We start from the raw sequence: 15,734 nt of genomic DNA, 5'->3' as shown, positions 1-15,734 counted from the left end.
AACATAAGCAATTTAAACTGGTTTTCCTTATACGTATAACAAGTGGAAGTCTTAGTTGCTCTCCTCCAGACCCCCTGCCACACACCCGGAGAAAGAGATTCCCCCAAGAAACCCTCCCACCTGTCCATATAGGAGTGTCTTGGAGACTCCTCCGGATACAGGTCCAATAAAATCCTATAGATATCAGATATAAGACCCTTGGTCGATACTCCTGCCCTGCAGAGTCTCTCAAAGCGGGTTGGTTTGGAGACTACTAAGGAAGAGTAAAGAGACTGCATATAATGCCTAATTTGTAAATACCGATAGAAAGAGTTTGAAGGTAAGTCGAAGCCCGATTGTATCTTATCAAAAGGTAACAAGGATCTAGAGTGACTATCAACTATATCAGCAAAACAAAATCTAACTCGTCTTTCTTATCTTTCAGGTTACATCGGGGGCTTATCTACAGCATTACAGAATGCTATAGATAAGCCCCTGATGGCGATGGCCGCAGCTTATAGGCCAAAAATGAGGTGATTCCCTTTAACCAATCTTCTGGAATCCACACTCATGTATTGTTTCTTACCTCTGCAAGTAGATTTCCAAGAATATACAGGGACTGTCCCCACAAATGTGGCAATTTTCCGATGGTAATGCGGTCCACTGTGTGAGGGTTGTGATACTCCTCTTCTATCTATGAGAGAGAATATGTTATAATCCCACACACTACAGACATGAGACGAGTTCTATGCAGTTGAACAGTCACAATGTAACAACCTTGTCGTGGGGAACAGCATACAATTCTGGCACAAGACGAATCCCATTTTTTCCTCTGATTAGTATACCTTCTAGAGCCTCTCTGTACTCCTGCACCTAAAATATATAAACATATATAAAGAATTGTAAAATACAGATAAATTATTTGCAAAGCATACATACCCTGTGGGAATATAGAAGTATAGTGATGCTTATCAATGCCTTTCTTTTTTTACAAAAAGGTGTGGCCAGACTGAATATAATTATTGAGATGCAGTTACAGGTGTGTACATGGGAATGTTATGTACACACGTGGTCAAAATTGTTGGTACCCCTCGTTGAGTGACAGAAAAACCCACAGTGGTGACAGAAATAAATTGAATCTGACAAAAGTAATAATAAATCAAAAATCTATGAAAATGAACAAATGAAAATCAGACATTGCTTTTCAACCAAGCTTCCACGTTTGAAGGATATATGGAAAAGACAACCTTCACACACGAGACAACTGGAGCAGTTTGCTCTTGAGGAGTGGGCCAACATACCTGTCGAGAGGTGCAAAAGTCTCATTGACACTTACAGGAATCGCTTGATTGCAGTGATTGCCTCAAAAGGTTGTGCAACATAATACTAAGTAAAGGGTACCATCATTTCTGTCCAGGCCTATTTCATGAGTTTTATTTATTTTTTTTTTAATTCTATGGAAACATGGTTGAAAAGGAATGTCTGACTTTCATTTGTTTATTTTCATAGATTTTTGATTTATTACTTTTGTCAGATTCAAGTTATTTCTGTGACCATTGTGGGGTTTTTTGTCATTGAACGAGGGGTACCAACAATTTTGACCATGTGTGTATAGACTGCACTGTACTATGGGGTGGTCACACACGCTTGTGTGCAGATCTATAGTGATATCGCCACAATTGTAAATGTGTATTTCTATTTATGAAACACCGAACTGATCACAGCTTAATGGGAAGCTATCATCAGAAAACTATTGTTTAAAAAGACCCCAAGAAACTTTTTGACACCTTTCACTCCCTTCTCAAGCCAAAAGCACGAGCCCCTATCACAGACATTTGTGCAGATGACCTGGCCTCCCACTTTATAGAGAAAATAGATACTATCAGTCAGGAAATCCGCTCCCAACCACCAAGTGCTGTGCCTCCCATCCCTACCTGCATTTCCCCTGGCTCACGTTCCACATTTGATCCCATCACAGAAGAAGAAGTCTCTAGACTCCTCTCTTCTTCTCTTCCGACTACATGCACTACTGACCCCATTCCCTCACATCTCCTCCAGTCTCTCTCTCTAGTTGTCACAACTCACCTAACTACAATCTTTAATCTCTCCCTCTCCTCGGGCATTTTCCCATCCCCCTTCAAACACTCTATCGTTACTCCATTACTGAAGAAATCCGCTCTCGACCCATCCTGCACAAACAACTACAGACCAGTCTCCAATCTCCCCTTCATCTCTAAACTTTTGGAGCGCCTAGTCTACTCCCGCCTTACCCGTTACCTCTCCACTCACTCCCTCCTAGACCCTTCAGTCTGGCTTCTGCCCCCTACATTTGACTGAAACTGCACTCATTAAAGTGACCAATGACCTTCTGACAGCAAAATGTAATGGTGAACACTTTCTGCTCATTCTTCTCGACCATTCTGCAGCTTTCGACACTGTTGACCACTGTCTCCTACTCTCTAGGCTCCAGTCACTAGGCATTAAGGACACCGCTCTCTCCTGGTTCTCTTCCTATCTTTCTGACAATTTTCATAGTCATGAAAATAAAGAAAACTCTTTGAATGAGATGGTGTGTTCAAACTTCTTTTGGTCTGTACTGTATGTGGTGTTATTATATATATTAGTATGTTTTTATGTTGGAAGCTACGGGTAGAATATGGTGCTGCGGGACCAGTGTGGTGTCGATTGTACTATATGAAGATGTTGGAGGGTGACAAAGAATGGAGGCACGGGGCTTATATTTAAAGCACCACTCCAGGACTGAAAAATAACACTGGAGTGCTGCTTTAAGATCCCACAGGAGTGGCATGGTGCTTTTTTATGTGTTGTAATTACTAAACTTATAATTAATTCTTATTTGTACAAACTGTGCTCAGTGCAGGTCCCGCAGCCAGCCATGCTAGAAAACCAAAAGTATCTCTCTACAGCTTACAGGACCTGTGGTGAGGTAATGAAGGGCTGGAGCATCACATGACCACACAGAGCCATCCCTCTTATTACCTCACCACAGGTCCTGTAAGAGGAAGCTGCATTGTTTCCAGTGCGGTGTCTGCAGGACCTGTGGTGACATAATGAAGAGGGAGGGCTCTGTGCTGTCATTTGATGCTCCAGCCCATCCTCTTCATTGCCTCACCACAGGTCCTATTAATGATGGGAGCACTCGGCATCAGCACAGCCCGTGCTGTGCTGTCAGGTATGTGATTGCGGCGATCCCTCCTGTGGCACCCTGCTCCTGCCGCCTTTTTCTCCACCGGACACACGATCTCTCCAGCCACTGCAAAAATCCGGCGCTGGGGAAACCATGTGGGTCCGCTGTTTAAGTGAAGGAATATTCATTTGCTGCTCCACGCCCACTTCTCTGTGTTGACAGGTGGGCGGGTAAGTGGCTAACGATTATTCCTTCACTTTAAGCATCGGGACCATGTAGTATCCCCAGCACCGGATTCCTGCAGCGGCGATATTTTCCTGCCTTCCGCGAGTGCAATCCCACTCTGTCGTTTCCCCCTCCCCACGTTACATTCAGACCATAAGATGCACCCCACACTTTCCTCACAAATTTGGAGGAAGAAAAAAAGTGTGTCTTATGGTCCGAAAAATACGGTAAATCGCTGTCCCCACTGGGCCTCACAATCTAAATTCCCTATCAGTGTGGGGAAAAAAATGAAAAACTTAGAGGAAACCCATGCAAACATGGGGAGACCGTACTTGTACATGTTCTCCTTTGTTGAATTTTAAGGGTTATTCCCATCTCCAGGATCCTATCCCAATATGTAGTAGGTTTAATATTAATAAATACTTCCAGTTAGAAATGTAAGAACAATTTCCACTGATACATGTCACTGTATAAAAATACACAAATGCATTTTTCCACGGACACAAAGGATAAGAATCGGACACTCCAATCAATATAAATCCTACACTTAACAATCGGAGTAATACGTCCAAAAGTATGAAAATATCAAAATGATTAAAAATATATATCCACATAAGACACAAAATATAGTAGTATACAGACTCAAACAAACAAAGCGTACTTCAAAAAGCTCATGAATGAAGGACACAAAAATTGAGTGTAGCAGCCTGGGCATAAACAAACAAAACCCACTAGAAATTTGCATGAAAAAGGACCCAATAGTAAATGGATCCAAAAAAGTGCATAGTGCATGTAGAGTGCAAATAGGGGAATTAGCAGTAAAATGCTAAGTAGCCATTAAATCAATAGCGCTTTCATATAAATCATAGTGATAAAGGTCTCAGTGAGGAAAGATAAGTCTTACCCATAATTTGCTGTCAATTTCTGTGTCCTGTTGCAGCCCCGATGCGCGTTTCGCGCCAAGAGGAGATGCACCATGGGAACCGCCGCATCGGGCATGCGCACACGCTGATTTCGCCATTTTAGATGAGGGCACACATAAGGGCAATAAAGATGCTACAGAAGTATAGACAAATGTAAAGTATATCACTGCCGCCGGAATCGCCAACAGCATTTTAAGTAAGGGCACACATAGGGGCAATGTAGTGCAGCAAAAGATGTAAAGGACTAAGAAATGTGACCACACAATATATGATACCACAAAGGTAAAAAGAAAGTGAAAATAATATGAGGAAAATTTTCCTTGGCTACCATTAGTGACACGGGGAGGTATTGACATCATGAGGGATTTCCCTCCTCCTTCCGAGTCACGTGAGCGGCTGGAGGCAATTAATTATATGGGCCTGCGAGTCACCGCGCATGCGCCGGTAATGGCGCTGATTATCAGACACAGTTGGTATACGGATATAAAGTCCCTCTTTTAACACACACAGACACAGCCCCCCGAGGAAGCCCATGCGAAACGCACGTTGGGGCTGCAACAGGACACAGAAATTGACAGCTAATTATGGGTAAGACTTATCTTTCCTCACTGAGACCTTTATCACTATGATTCATATGAAAGCTCTATTGCTTTAATGGCTACTTAGCATTTTACTGCTAATTCCCCTATTTGCACTCTACATGCACTATGCACTTTTTTGGATCCATTTACTATTGGGTCCTTTTTCATGCAAATTTCTAGTGGGTTTTGTTTGTTTATGCCCAGGCTGCTACACTCAATTTTTGTGTCCTTCATTCATGAGCTTTGTGAAATACGCTTTGTTTGTTTGAGTCTGTATACTACTATATTTTGTGTCTTATGTGGATATTTTTAATAAAAATCATTTTGATATTTTCATACTTTTGGATGCATTATTCCGTTTGTTAAGTGTAGGATTCAATTAGAAATGTAGTATAGTTCTTCTGATAACCTGTCACTTACCTGACGTGCAGGCCATTGCAGTAGCTAAGGTATCCATGGTTATGACCATTCATGCAGTGACAGTTAGTTGTTAGTGGTTTTAACCATGGATACCTAAAAGCTACTGTAATGCTCTGCACACGAGGTAAGTGATAAAGGTTATCAGAGAGAACTATACTACATTTTTAATTGAAGGTATTTGCAAATATTATTATTACACCTACTACATATTGGGATAGGATATTGGTGATGGGAATACCCTTTAAAACCGGAACCCCACTTCCCCAGTGCTAACCACTGAGCCAAGGTGCTGCCCCTGATAACTTATGCTTCCAATTATTTCAGGAAATAACACATGTACATTACCCTCAATGTCTGGTCATTGTGCAGAGATGGGGAGCAGTGTCGGGTTTGACATCAACTATTGTTATTGGTGGGTCCTGTGTTATAACCTTTGTATATAGAGGTTACCCATCACTGTAATCCCAACTCTACTGATAGGAGCCAGCTGAAAACTTTTCCTGAAAGGACTGCAAATCTAAAAAAAAGTTCCAGTGGTAAGGGTGAACAGTGTAAGATTACTAATTTTATTTCTCATATTAAATATGAAAAAAATCATCAATTAAAAAACTACAAGCAACACAAATACCTGATTTAAGCAATAGTTCATTTACGGATGACCTATTCCCCTTAACATTCTGTGTCTACAGATGGTTTTTATACATTTGACATTCACGGTCGTACTCGACCGTACTAGGCCGTGAGTGTAGGATATATGACACCGGCCTTATACAGGTGAAACAACTCTTATCTCGAATTCGGTTGAGGACTCCAATAGCAGTATGCTAGCAAACCTGGTAAATCTTTTGCCATAAATGTCGAAATATTTTGTGCTAGGAGACAGGGTTACATCTGTCAGCCTAAAACACAATTACAGGGCGCCAATGGGCTACCCACAGGTCTGCCATAATCCAATAGTTTTCTTGTCAATGTAACACTGACACTAAGGCCGGCTTCACATGTTCGAGTATCATGATATTTATGTAAGGACCGTAATTTCCAGACCAGCCGTGGTTCTCCTAACTCAACAGTTACATATGAGGCTGCTGAGCTCTGGTGTGGAAGTCCTGAAGTGTGAAGTCGGCCTAACACTATGGGCCCAATTTAATATTGCATTTGCGGCTGTTATTGTCAGGTTTTTATTGTTTTGTGTCTCTATTTTCTTTTGTTTGTGGAACCTTCATTATTCTATTACTGGTTTTTATGACTATTTTATAGGCATTCATCTATATTTTTTAAGCTTGCCACTGTGAGCTTTAGTCTAGAGTTTCCAGATGTTTTCAACTGACTTACCACTTTTCGAAAGGTTGCAAAATGTACTCCAGTCACCCCCTGGAGAAATTTCATGTATGTCACATATTTTGGCGCAATGTTTGGAAAGGGTCTGACTTTTTGCATTTAATAGTCAAATATACCGTACTCCTTATTGATCATAATATTGTATTCTCTACTGCTACAATTGTAACAACCTCTAGAATAAAGCTATTTGTCAGGCACAAGCCAAGGCAGACTTGCAGGATTTTCACAGCTGCAAAAATTATACATTTATATGTAGCCTAAATGGCACCAATGAAAGTTTTGCCCGTATTTTGATGAACAGCTACTGCGTCACTTTTCCACCGATTGTTTACCAATGAAAGTTACAACCTGTCTTGCTAAAAAAATAAACCTTCGTACAGCTACATTACCAGTGAATACTATATTAATAAGTATATATTTATTGATACAATTGAAGACACATAAGTGAGAGACAGGACATGTATATTACTGTAACAAATGGTCAATGAAATTTATTAAACCTGAAACCATTAAAAAGGAACAGACCGGCGATGTTGGTAAAGGAGTCCAAATAGACGACTATGAGAGGGGTGAATAGTATTACGTGCCTATCACATGTGAAATAGAAATAAACAGTAGTCACATTCAGAGATCCCAATCAATTATGCAAATGTGCAGGGAAAAGATAAATAGTAAATGTAAAACGTTATTGCACAATGCCCTAAATAGTAAGTTGTTGGCACAACAGTAAGGGGTGCAGTCGCAGCCAAGCAGGGTATAGTAATATTCAGTCACAATATCAGACAGTATGGATCCATTATCGCATCAGCTGCGGCTGTGAACATTACCACTAGATCAAAACAGTGCAGCAAAAAGCCACAAAGTGCCAAAGTAACGGGACCAGAGAGAAATACATGCTAAAGTGTGTTATATCAAAACCAAATGAACAGGTGTGAAGGAACATACCCATCATGTCATGCACGGAACGCCAGTCTGGGAACCCCAACGTACGTTTCGCGGTATGGATACCGCTTCCTCGGGGGGCGTGGCTAAGAATGTAAATTGTCCCCTTTAAATATCCGGCTCCATCTAGTCATGTGAGCCTAATAAGCCAATGTCAGCCGCAGGGTTGCGCAGGTGTGCTGCGGGTGGATGAAGCCGCTGCACTGAAGTGAGTCCGAGGTGTACTGACGTCGCCCGGGGGCGGCCGGCGCCTAGCCGTCTCCCAGGCAATGCCAGAAACACTAAGGAATCTCCTCCTGAGTGCGCCGACGTCACACCAGGACGGCTGGCGCCTGGCCGCAATCCAGGCAACGCAGGACACATCTCAGAGGTAAATAAAAGGCACGCAACAACCAAGCGCAGCAGGAGGAAGAGATTAAGTCTGCTAGTGTATGAATGCTAAGGGGAAGAATTAGTTGGACAAATATATAAATATCTCTCTAAATGATTACCTACACATGATCAGATAGATAAACATTAACCCCTTCATGACCCAGCCTATTTTGACCTTAATGACCAGGCCATTTTTTGCAATTCTGACCAGTGTCCCTTTATGAGGTAATAACTCAGGAACGCTTCAACGGATCCTAGCGATTCTGAGACTGTTTTTTTGTGACATATTGGGCTTCATGTTAGTGGTAAATTTAGGTCGATAATTTTTGCGTTTATTTGTGAAAAAATCAGAAATCTGGCGAAAATTTAGAAAATTTCGCAATTTTCAAATTTTTATTCTGTTAAACCAGAGAGTTATGTGACACAAAATAGTTACTAAATAACATTTCACACATGTCTACTTTACATCAGCACAATTTTGGAAACAAAATGTTTTTTTGTTGGGAAGTTATAAGGGTTAAAAGTTGACCAGCGATTTCTCATTTTTACAATAAAATTTACAAAACCATTTTTTTTAGGGACCACCTCACATTTGAAGTCACTTTGAGGGGTCTATATGGCAGAAAATACCCAAAAGTGACACCATTCTAAAAACTGCACCCCTCAAGCTACTCAAAACTACATTCAAGAAGATTATTAACCCTTCAGGTGTTTCACAGGAACTAAAGCAACGTGGAAAGAAAAAATGGACATTTTAATTTTTCCAACAAAAATTTTCTTTTAGCATCATTTTTTTCATTTTCACATGGGCAACAGGATAAAATGGATACTAGAACTTGTTGGGCAATTTCTCTTGAGTACACCGATACCTCATATGTGGTCATAAACCACTGTTTGGGAGCACGGTAGGGCTCAGAAGGGAAGGAGCGCCATTTGACTTTTTGAATGGAAAATATGCTGGAATATTTAGCGGTTGCCATGTCGCGTTTGGAGAGCCCCTGTGTGCATAAACATTGGAGCTCCCCCACAAGTGACCCCATTTTGGAAACTAGACCCCCCAAGGAACTTATCTAGATGCATAGTGATCACTTTGAACCCCCAGGTACTTCACAAATTGATCTGTAAAAAAAAAAAAAAAAAAGTACTTTTCACAAAAATTTTCTTTTAGCCTCAGTTTTTTCATTTTCACATGGGCAACAGGATAAAATGGATCCTAAAATTTGTTGAGCAATTTCTCCTGAGTACACCGATACCTCATATGTGGTCATAAACCACTGTTTGAGCGCACGCAGGGTCCGGAAGGGAAGGTGCACCATTTGACTTTTTGAATGGAAAATTAGCTCCTTTATCGGACACCATGTCGCGTTTGGAGAGCCCCTGTGCACCTAAACATTGGAGCTCCCCCACAAGTGACCCCATTTTGGAAACTAGACCCCCTAAGGAACTTATCTAGATGCATAGTGAGCACTTTGAACCCCCAAGTGCTTCACAGAAGTTTATAACGCAGAGCCGTGAAAATAAAAAATATTTTTTTTTCCTAAATAAAAAATGATTTTTAGCCAGCAATTTTTTTTTCACAAGGGTAGCAGGATAAATTGGACACCAAAAGTTGTTGTCCAGTTTGTCCTGAGTACGCTGGTACCCCATATGTGGGTGGGGACCACTGTTTGGGTACACGTCGGGGCTCGGAAGGGAAGTAGTGACATTATGAAATGCTGACTTTGATGGAATGGTCTGCAGGCATCATGTAACATTTGCAGAGCCCCTGATGTACCTAAACAATAGAAACCCCCCACAATTGACCCCATTTTGGAAACTAGACCTCCCAAGGAACTTATCTAGATGCCTGGTGAGCACTTTGAACCCCCAAGTGCTTCACAGAAGTTTATAACGCAGAGACGTGAAAATAAAAAAAAAAAAAATTTCCACAAAAATATTTTTTTTAGCCCCCAATTTTTTTATTTTCCGAAGGGTACCAGGAAAAATTAGACCCCCAAAGTTTTTGTGCAATTTTTCCTTTGTACGCTGATACCCCATATGTTGGGGTAAACCACTGTTTGGACACACGTCGGGGCTTGGAAGGGAGGGAGCACCGTTTGACTTTTTGAACGCAAAATTGGCTGGAATCAATGGTTGCACCATGTCGCGTTTGGAGACCCCTGATGTGCCTAAACAGTGGAAACCCCACAATTTTAACTTCAACCCTAACCCCAACACACCCCTAACCACAGCCCTAACCCCAACACATCCCTAACCCCAACACACCCCTAACCCTAATCCCAACCCTAACCACAAGCCTAACCCTAATTCCAACCCTAACCCTAATTCCAACCCTAACCCTCTTTCCAACCCTAACCCTCTTTCCAACCCTAACCCTCTTTCCAACCCTAACCCTAACTGTTGTGAGTTCATTTTCCCCTTCACCGTCGATGTCTGATGAACTCCCTCTTCTGGTGAAGGAAGGCAGTGAGGCTGATTACCAAACACCTGATCTGGTAGATGATGACTGGGTAACAGGAACTGCTGACTGGATATAAGGCAGCCGACGCCCTTCTGAGTCGCTGGTGATTTCTCTGGATTCTTGGAGACCAGTCTGATTCCTGCTTCCCAAAGATAAGTTTTTGCTCTGCTAATGAACTTATTAGTTTTGTTTACCTTGTTTTTTGGAGTTCAGCCATCCCCGGTCGGGGGTGTGCTGAGTTCCATTTTTGTCTCTGATCAGTTTGTCTCTTTGCGACTTCAGGGCCTGTTTTTCCTATCAGACGGTTGGGACATTTTTTGGTAGGGTTTTTTGCGGATTGCAGACAGCAGCTTTTCTATCCTGTCCTTTTTAGTTAGCTTGGCCCCATCGTTTGCTCAACCTATCTTTCTATCTGTGTTAGTGTTTTCATCCTGCTTCACCGTCATTATATGTTGGGGGCTGCCTATTGCTTTGGGGTCTGCTCTGGGGCACTTTAGATTTCCCCTTTCTTTCTTTAGGCCTATTTAGTTCTCCGGCTGTGATCGACGAGTCTAGGGCATCGTAGGAACCCCCCACGGCTACTGTTAGTTGTTGTGGATAGGATCAGGGGTCTGCAATCCAATAGCTACCAACCTCTCCGGTTTTCTGGACATAGCTTGTATTTTTGTTTTTTCCTCCTTCGGTGACTCAGTCATAACAGAATCACCAGCCATACCGCAGATCCTAGGGTACTCAATAGCAGGAAAGAATTGTAAAAAAAAAAAAGAGTTTGTCAGAATATATATTTTTTTTTGTGTATATTTTTTCCTCTATGTCTCTGAGGCCGCAGGGGGAATTTTTTTTTTCTCTTTCTCAATGGAGATGAAGCAATTTCCGCCTATCTTGCTCATTCACATGCTGCTGAACCAAAGATCCCTACTCCTGATGTGTTTTTTGGGGATCGGTCTAAATTTTTGAATTTTAAGAATAATTGTAAATTATTTTTTGCCTTGAAGCCTAACTCGTCAGGGAGCTCAGCGCAGCAGGTTAAAATTGTCATCTCTTTGCTGCGCGGCGATCCCCAGGATTGGGAGTTTTCTTTGAAACCTGATGATCCTATTCTTACTAATGTGAACGCATTTTTTCAAGCCTTGGGGTTGTTGTATGATGAACCTAATGCTATTGATCAGGCTGAAAAGGCCCTGTTGGCATTGAGCCAGGGTCAGGATTCTGCAGAGTTGTACTGTCAAAAATTCCGAAAGTGGGCGGTGCTTACTACCTGGAATGATGGTGCCTTGGCAGCTCTCTTTCGGAAGGGTTTGTCAGAAACCGTAAAAGATACTATGGTGGGATTTCCTGTTCCCTCTGGTCTTGACGATTCTATGTCATTAGCCATTCAGGTTGAACGGCATTTGCGTGAACGCAAAACAGCACGAGAGGTGTTGCCACCTGTTGAACAAATGTCTGAACCTATGCAATGTGATAGAGTTTTGACTGGGGCACAGCATCAGGAGTTCAGAAGGCGTAATAAGCTGTGTTTCTTCTGTGGTGATGCCTCGCATATCATTTCTGTCTGCCCTAAACGAGAGAAACGTTTTGCACACACATTTGCTGTGGGTGGTGTTCAACCTAAGTTTCTTCTGGCAATTACTCTGATCTGCTCCCTGTCCACATTTTCCGCTAAGGCTTTTGTGGATTCGGGAGCAGCTCTGAACCTGATGGACTTGGATTTTGCTAAACGTTGTGGATTTCCTATGACACCTCTGCGGACGCCTATCCCTTTGAGGGGGTATTGATGCTACTCCTTTGGCGAAGAATAAACCTCAGTTTTGGACCCAGGTGGTAATGCGGGTCGCCCCAGACCATCAAGAGAATTGCAGATTTTTGGTGTTGCATAATTTGTATGATACCATTGTTCTGGGGTTTCCCTGGTTGCAAATCCATAATCCAGTTTTGGATTGGAAATCTGTGTCTGTGGTGAGTTGGGGTTGTCGGTGTGCCCTTAGTGATGCTCCTGTTTTCTCCACCTCTCCCCAGTCGCATGATGTTCCTGACTATTTGGCTGATTTTTATGATGTATTTAGTGAGAATGAGTCTGCGTATTTGCCTCCTCATAGGAGTTATGACTGTGCAATTGAGCTGAGCCCTGGGTGTAAATTTCCCAAGGGTCGACTTTTCAATTTATCTGTACCCGAGCACGAGGCTATGCGATCCTATATTAAGGAGTCGTTGGAGAAGGGTCATATTAGACCATCCTCTTCACCCTTAGGTGCTGGGTTTTTTTTCGTGGCTAAGAAAGATGGGTCATTAAGGCCTTGTATTGACTATCGTTCCCTCAACAAAATTACTGTTAAATATCAGTATCCGTTACCCCTGATTTCTGATCTATTCTCCAGAGTTAAAGGTGCTTGCTGGTTTACAAAGCTTGACCACAGGGGGCGTATAATCTTATTCGCATTAAGCATGGAAGACGGCGTTTAATACTCCGGAGGGACATTTTGAGTACCTGGTGATGCCTTTTGGGCTCACTAATGCCCCTTCTGTCTTCCAGTGATTCATGAATGATATTTTCCGAGACTTGGTGGATACATTTTTGATCATCTATCTGGATGATATTTTGATCTTTTCCAAGGATCGGGACTCTCATGTGGAACATGTTCGGACTGTGTTCCAGATTTTGAGGGAGAATTCCCTGTATGTCAAGGGATCGAAATGCCTTTTTGGTGTACAGAGAATTTCATTTTTGGGATTTATTTTGTCTCCGTCAACTATTGAAATGGACCCGGTCAAGGTACAGGCCATTTATGATTGGGTTCAGCCCACTTCTTTGAAGGCCCTCCAGAAGTTTTTGGGTTTTGATAATTTTTATCGTAAATTTATAGCTAATTTTTCTGGTATTGCCAAACCATTGACTGTTTTGACTAAGAAGGGTGCTGATGTGCTGAATTGGTCTCCGGAGGCTGCTTCTTCCTTTCAGGAGTTGAAGCGAAGGTTCACTTCTGCTCCGGTTTTGCGGCAACCTAATGTCTCACTCCCGTTTCAGGTAGAGGTGGACGCTTCTGAGATTGGTGCAGGAGCTGTTTTGTCCTCAAAAGGATCCTGTAACATCTAAAATGAATCCCTGTGCTTTCTTTTCCCGAAAGTTCTCCCCATCCGAACGTAACTATGATGTGGGGAATCGGGAACTGTTAGCCATGAAATGGGCATTTGAGGAGTGGAGACATTGGTTGGAGGGAGCTAAACATCAAGTCGTGGTCCTTACTGACCACAAGAATTTGACTTACCTGGAGTCGGCCAAACGCTTGAATCCTAGATAGGCTAGGTGGGCCTTGTTTTTCACACGTTTTGATTTTGTGGTCTCTTTTCTTCCGGGCACTAAGAATGTCAAGGCAGACGCCCTCTCTAGGAGTTTCTTTGCTGATTCTCCTGTTGTGACCAAGCCTGCTACCATCTTAGGTGAGGGGGTAGTTCTTTCTGCCATCTCGCCTGATTTGAGACGTGCTCTGGAAGAGTTTCAGGAAGACAAACCTGAGCGTTGTCCCATTGGAAAATTGTATGTTCCTGACCAGTGGAGGAAGAGAGTGATGTCTGAAGTTCATTGCTCTGCATCGGCTGGTCATCCAGGTATTTTTGGTACTAGAGATTTGGTGAGTCAGTCTTTTTGGTGGCCCGCCTTGTCTCGTGATGTCAGGAATTTTGTGCAGTCCTGTGGGACTTGCTCTCGGTCTAAACCTTGTTCTCACTCTAGTGGGTTGTTGATGCCTTTGCCAGTGCCCAGGAGGCCATGGACCCATATTTCAATGGATTTTATCTCTGATATGCCTGTCTCTCAGAGAATGACTGTTATTTGGGTGATTTGTGATAGATTCTCTAAGATGGTCCATCTTGTACCACTCCCTAAGTTGCCATCTTCCGCAGAGTTGGTGCCCTTGTTTTTGCAACAGGTGGTTCGCTTGCACGGGATTCCTGAGAACATTGTATCTGACAGAGGAGTTCAGTTTGAGTCTAGATTTTGGAGGACTTTCTGTTCCAAGCTGGGGATTCAGTTGTCCTTCTCCTCTGTGTTTCACCCTCAGACCAATGGGCAGACGGAGAGAACAAACCAGACTTTGGAGTCGTATTTGAGATGTTTTATTTCTGCTGATCAGGATGATTGGGTTTCATTTTTGCCCTTGGCCGAATTTGCTTTAAATAATAGAGCTAGTTCTGCCACTTTGATGTCACCTTTTTTTGTAACTTTGGGTTTCATCCTCGATTCTCTTCAGGGCAGGTGGAGCCTTCTGCCTGCCCAGGTGTTGACAGTGGTGGAGAGAATGCACCAGATCTGGTACCAAGTGGTGGATAAGTTGTCTCTCTCCCAGGAAAAGGCCCAGCGGTTTTCCAACCGGCCTAGGACCATTGGTCCCCAGTTTAAGGTGGGTGATATGGTTTGGTTGTCATCAAAGAATATCGCTATGAAGGTGGCTTCTCCAAAGTTTAAACCTAGATTTATTGGACCTTACAAGATTTTAGAGATTCTTAATCCAGTCTCTTTTCGATTGGCTCTTCCTGTTACATTTAAGATCGATAACGTGTTTCATAAGTCTCTGTTAAAGAGGTTTGTTGAGCCAGTAGTTCCTGTGGTGGCACCTCCTGACCCGGTATTGGTTGAAGGTAACGTGGAATATGAGGTTGAGAAGATACTGGATTCTCGCCTGGCTAGACGGAGACTCCAGTATTTGGTTAAATGGAAGGGTTATGACCAGGAGGATAATTCTTGGGTCCCTGCATCCGATATACATGCCGAAAGATTGGTTCGTGCCTTTCATCGGGCCCATTCTGATCGCCCTGGTGGCGTGGATGAGGGTTCGGTGACCCTTCCCCTTCACCGTCGATGTCTGATGAACTCCCTCTTCTGGTGAAGGAAGGTAGTGAGGCTGATTACTAAACACCTGATCTGGTAGATGATGACTGGGTAACAGGAACTGCTGACTGGATATAAGGCAGCCGACGCCCTTCTGAGTCGCTGGTGATTTCTCTGCTGGATTTTTGGAGACCAGTCTGATTCCTGCTTCCCAAAGATAAGTTTTTGCTCTGCTATTGAACTTATTAGTTTTGTTTTGTTTACCTTGTTTTTTGGAGTTCAGCCATCCCCGGTCGGGGGTGTGCTGAGTTCCATTTTTGTCTCTGATCAGTTTGTCTCTTTGCTCTGTCTTCAGAATTTACCTGAGTGCTGATATAGTCATTTTGAAGTCCTAGCGACTTCAGGGCCTGTTTTTCCTATCTGACGGTTGGGACATTTTTTGGTAGGGTTTTTTGCGGATTGCAGACAGCAGCTTTTCTATCCTGTCCTTTTTAGTTAGCTTGGGCCCCATCGTTTGCTCAAC

At 42.7% G+C, this 15,734-nt stretch overlaps 1 protein-coding gene across 4 annotated transcripts in view; it reads right to left on the bottom strand.

Moving 5' to 3' along the window:
- Positions 1-15,734, bottom strand: part of PHKA2 (phosphorylase kinase regulatory subunit alpha 2) — a 124,394-nt gene that overhangs the window by 46,257 nt on the left and 62,403 nt on the right. For all 4 annotated transcript variants that reach the window (XM_073565883.1, XM_073565886.1, XM_073565884.1 and 1 more), the window contains 2 exons: positions 757-852; positions 566-673 (listed from right to left, as the gene is read on the bottom strand). In XM_073565883.1, the coding sequence (XP_073421984.1) occupies positions 566-673; positions 757-852 (204 nt within the window). The remainder of the gene's footprint in view (positions 1-565; positions 674-756; positions 853-15,734) is intronic.

This window comes from Dendrobates tinctorius, unplaced genomic scaffold (assembly GCF_039654945.1).
Source record: "Dendrobates tinctorius isolate UK_male_01 unplaced genomic scaffold, ASM3965494v1 ptg000016l, whole genome shotgun sequence".
NCBI classification, from domain to species: Eukaryota; Metazoa; Chordata; class Amphibia; order Anura; family Dendrobatidae; genus Dendrobates; species Dendrobates tinctorius.
Note: the sequence above shows the minus strand (reverse complement) of the source record. Positions and strands in the feature narration are given on the sequence as shown.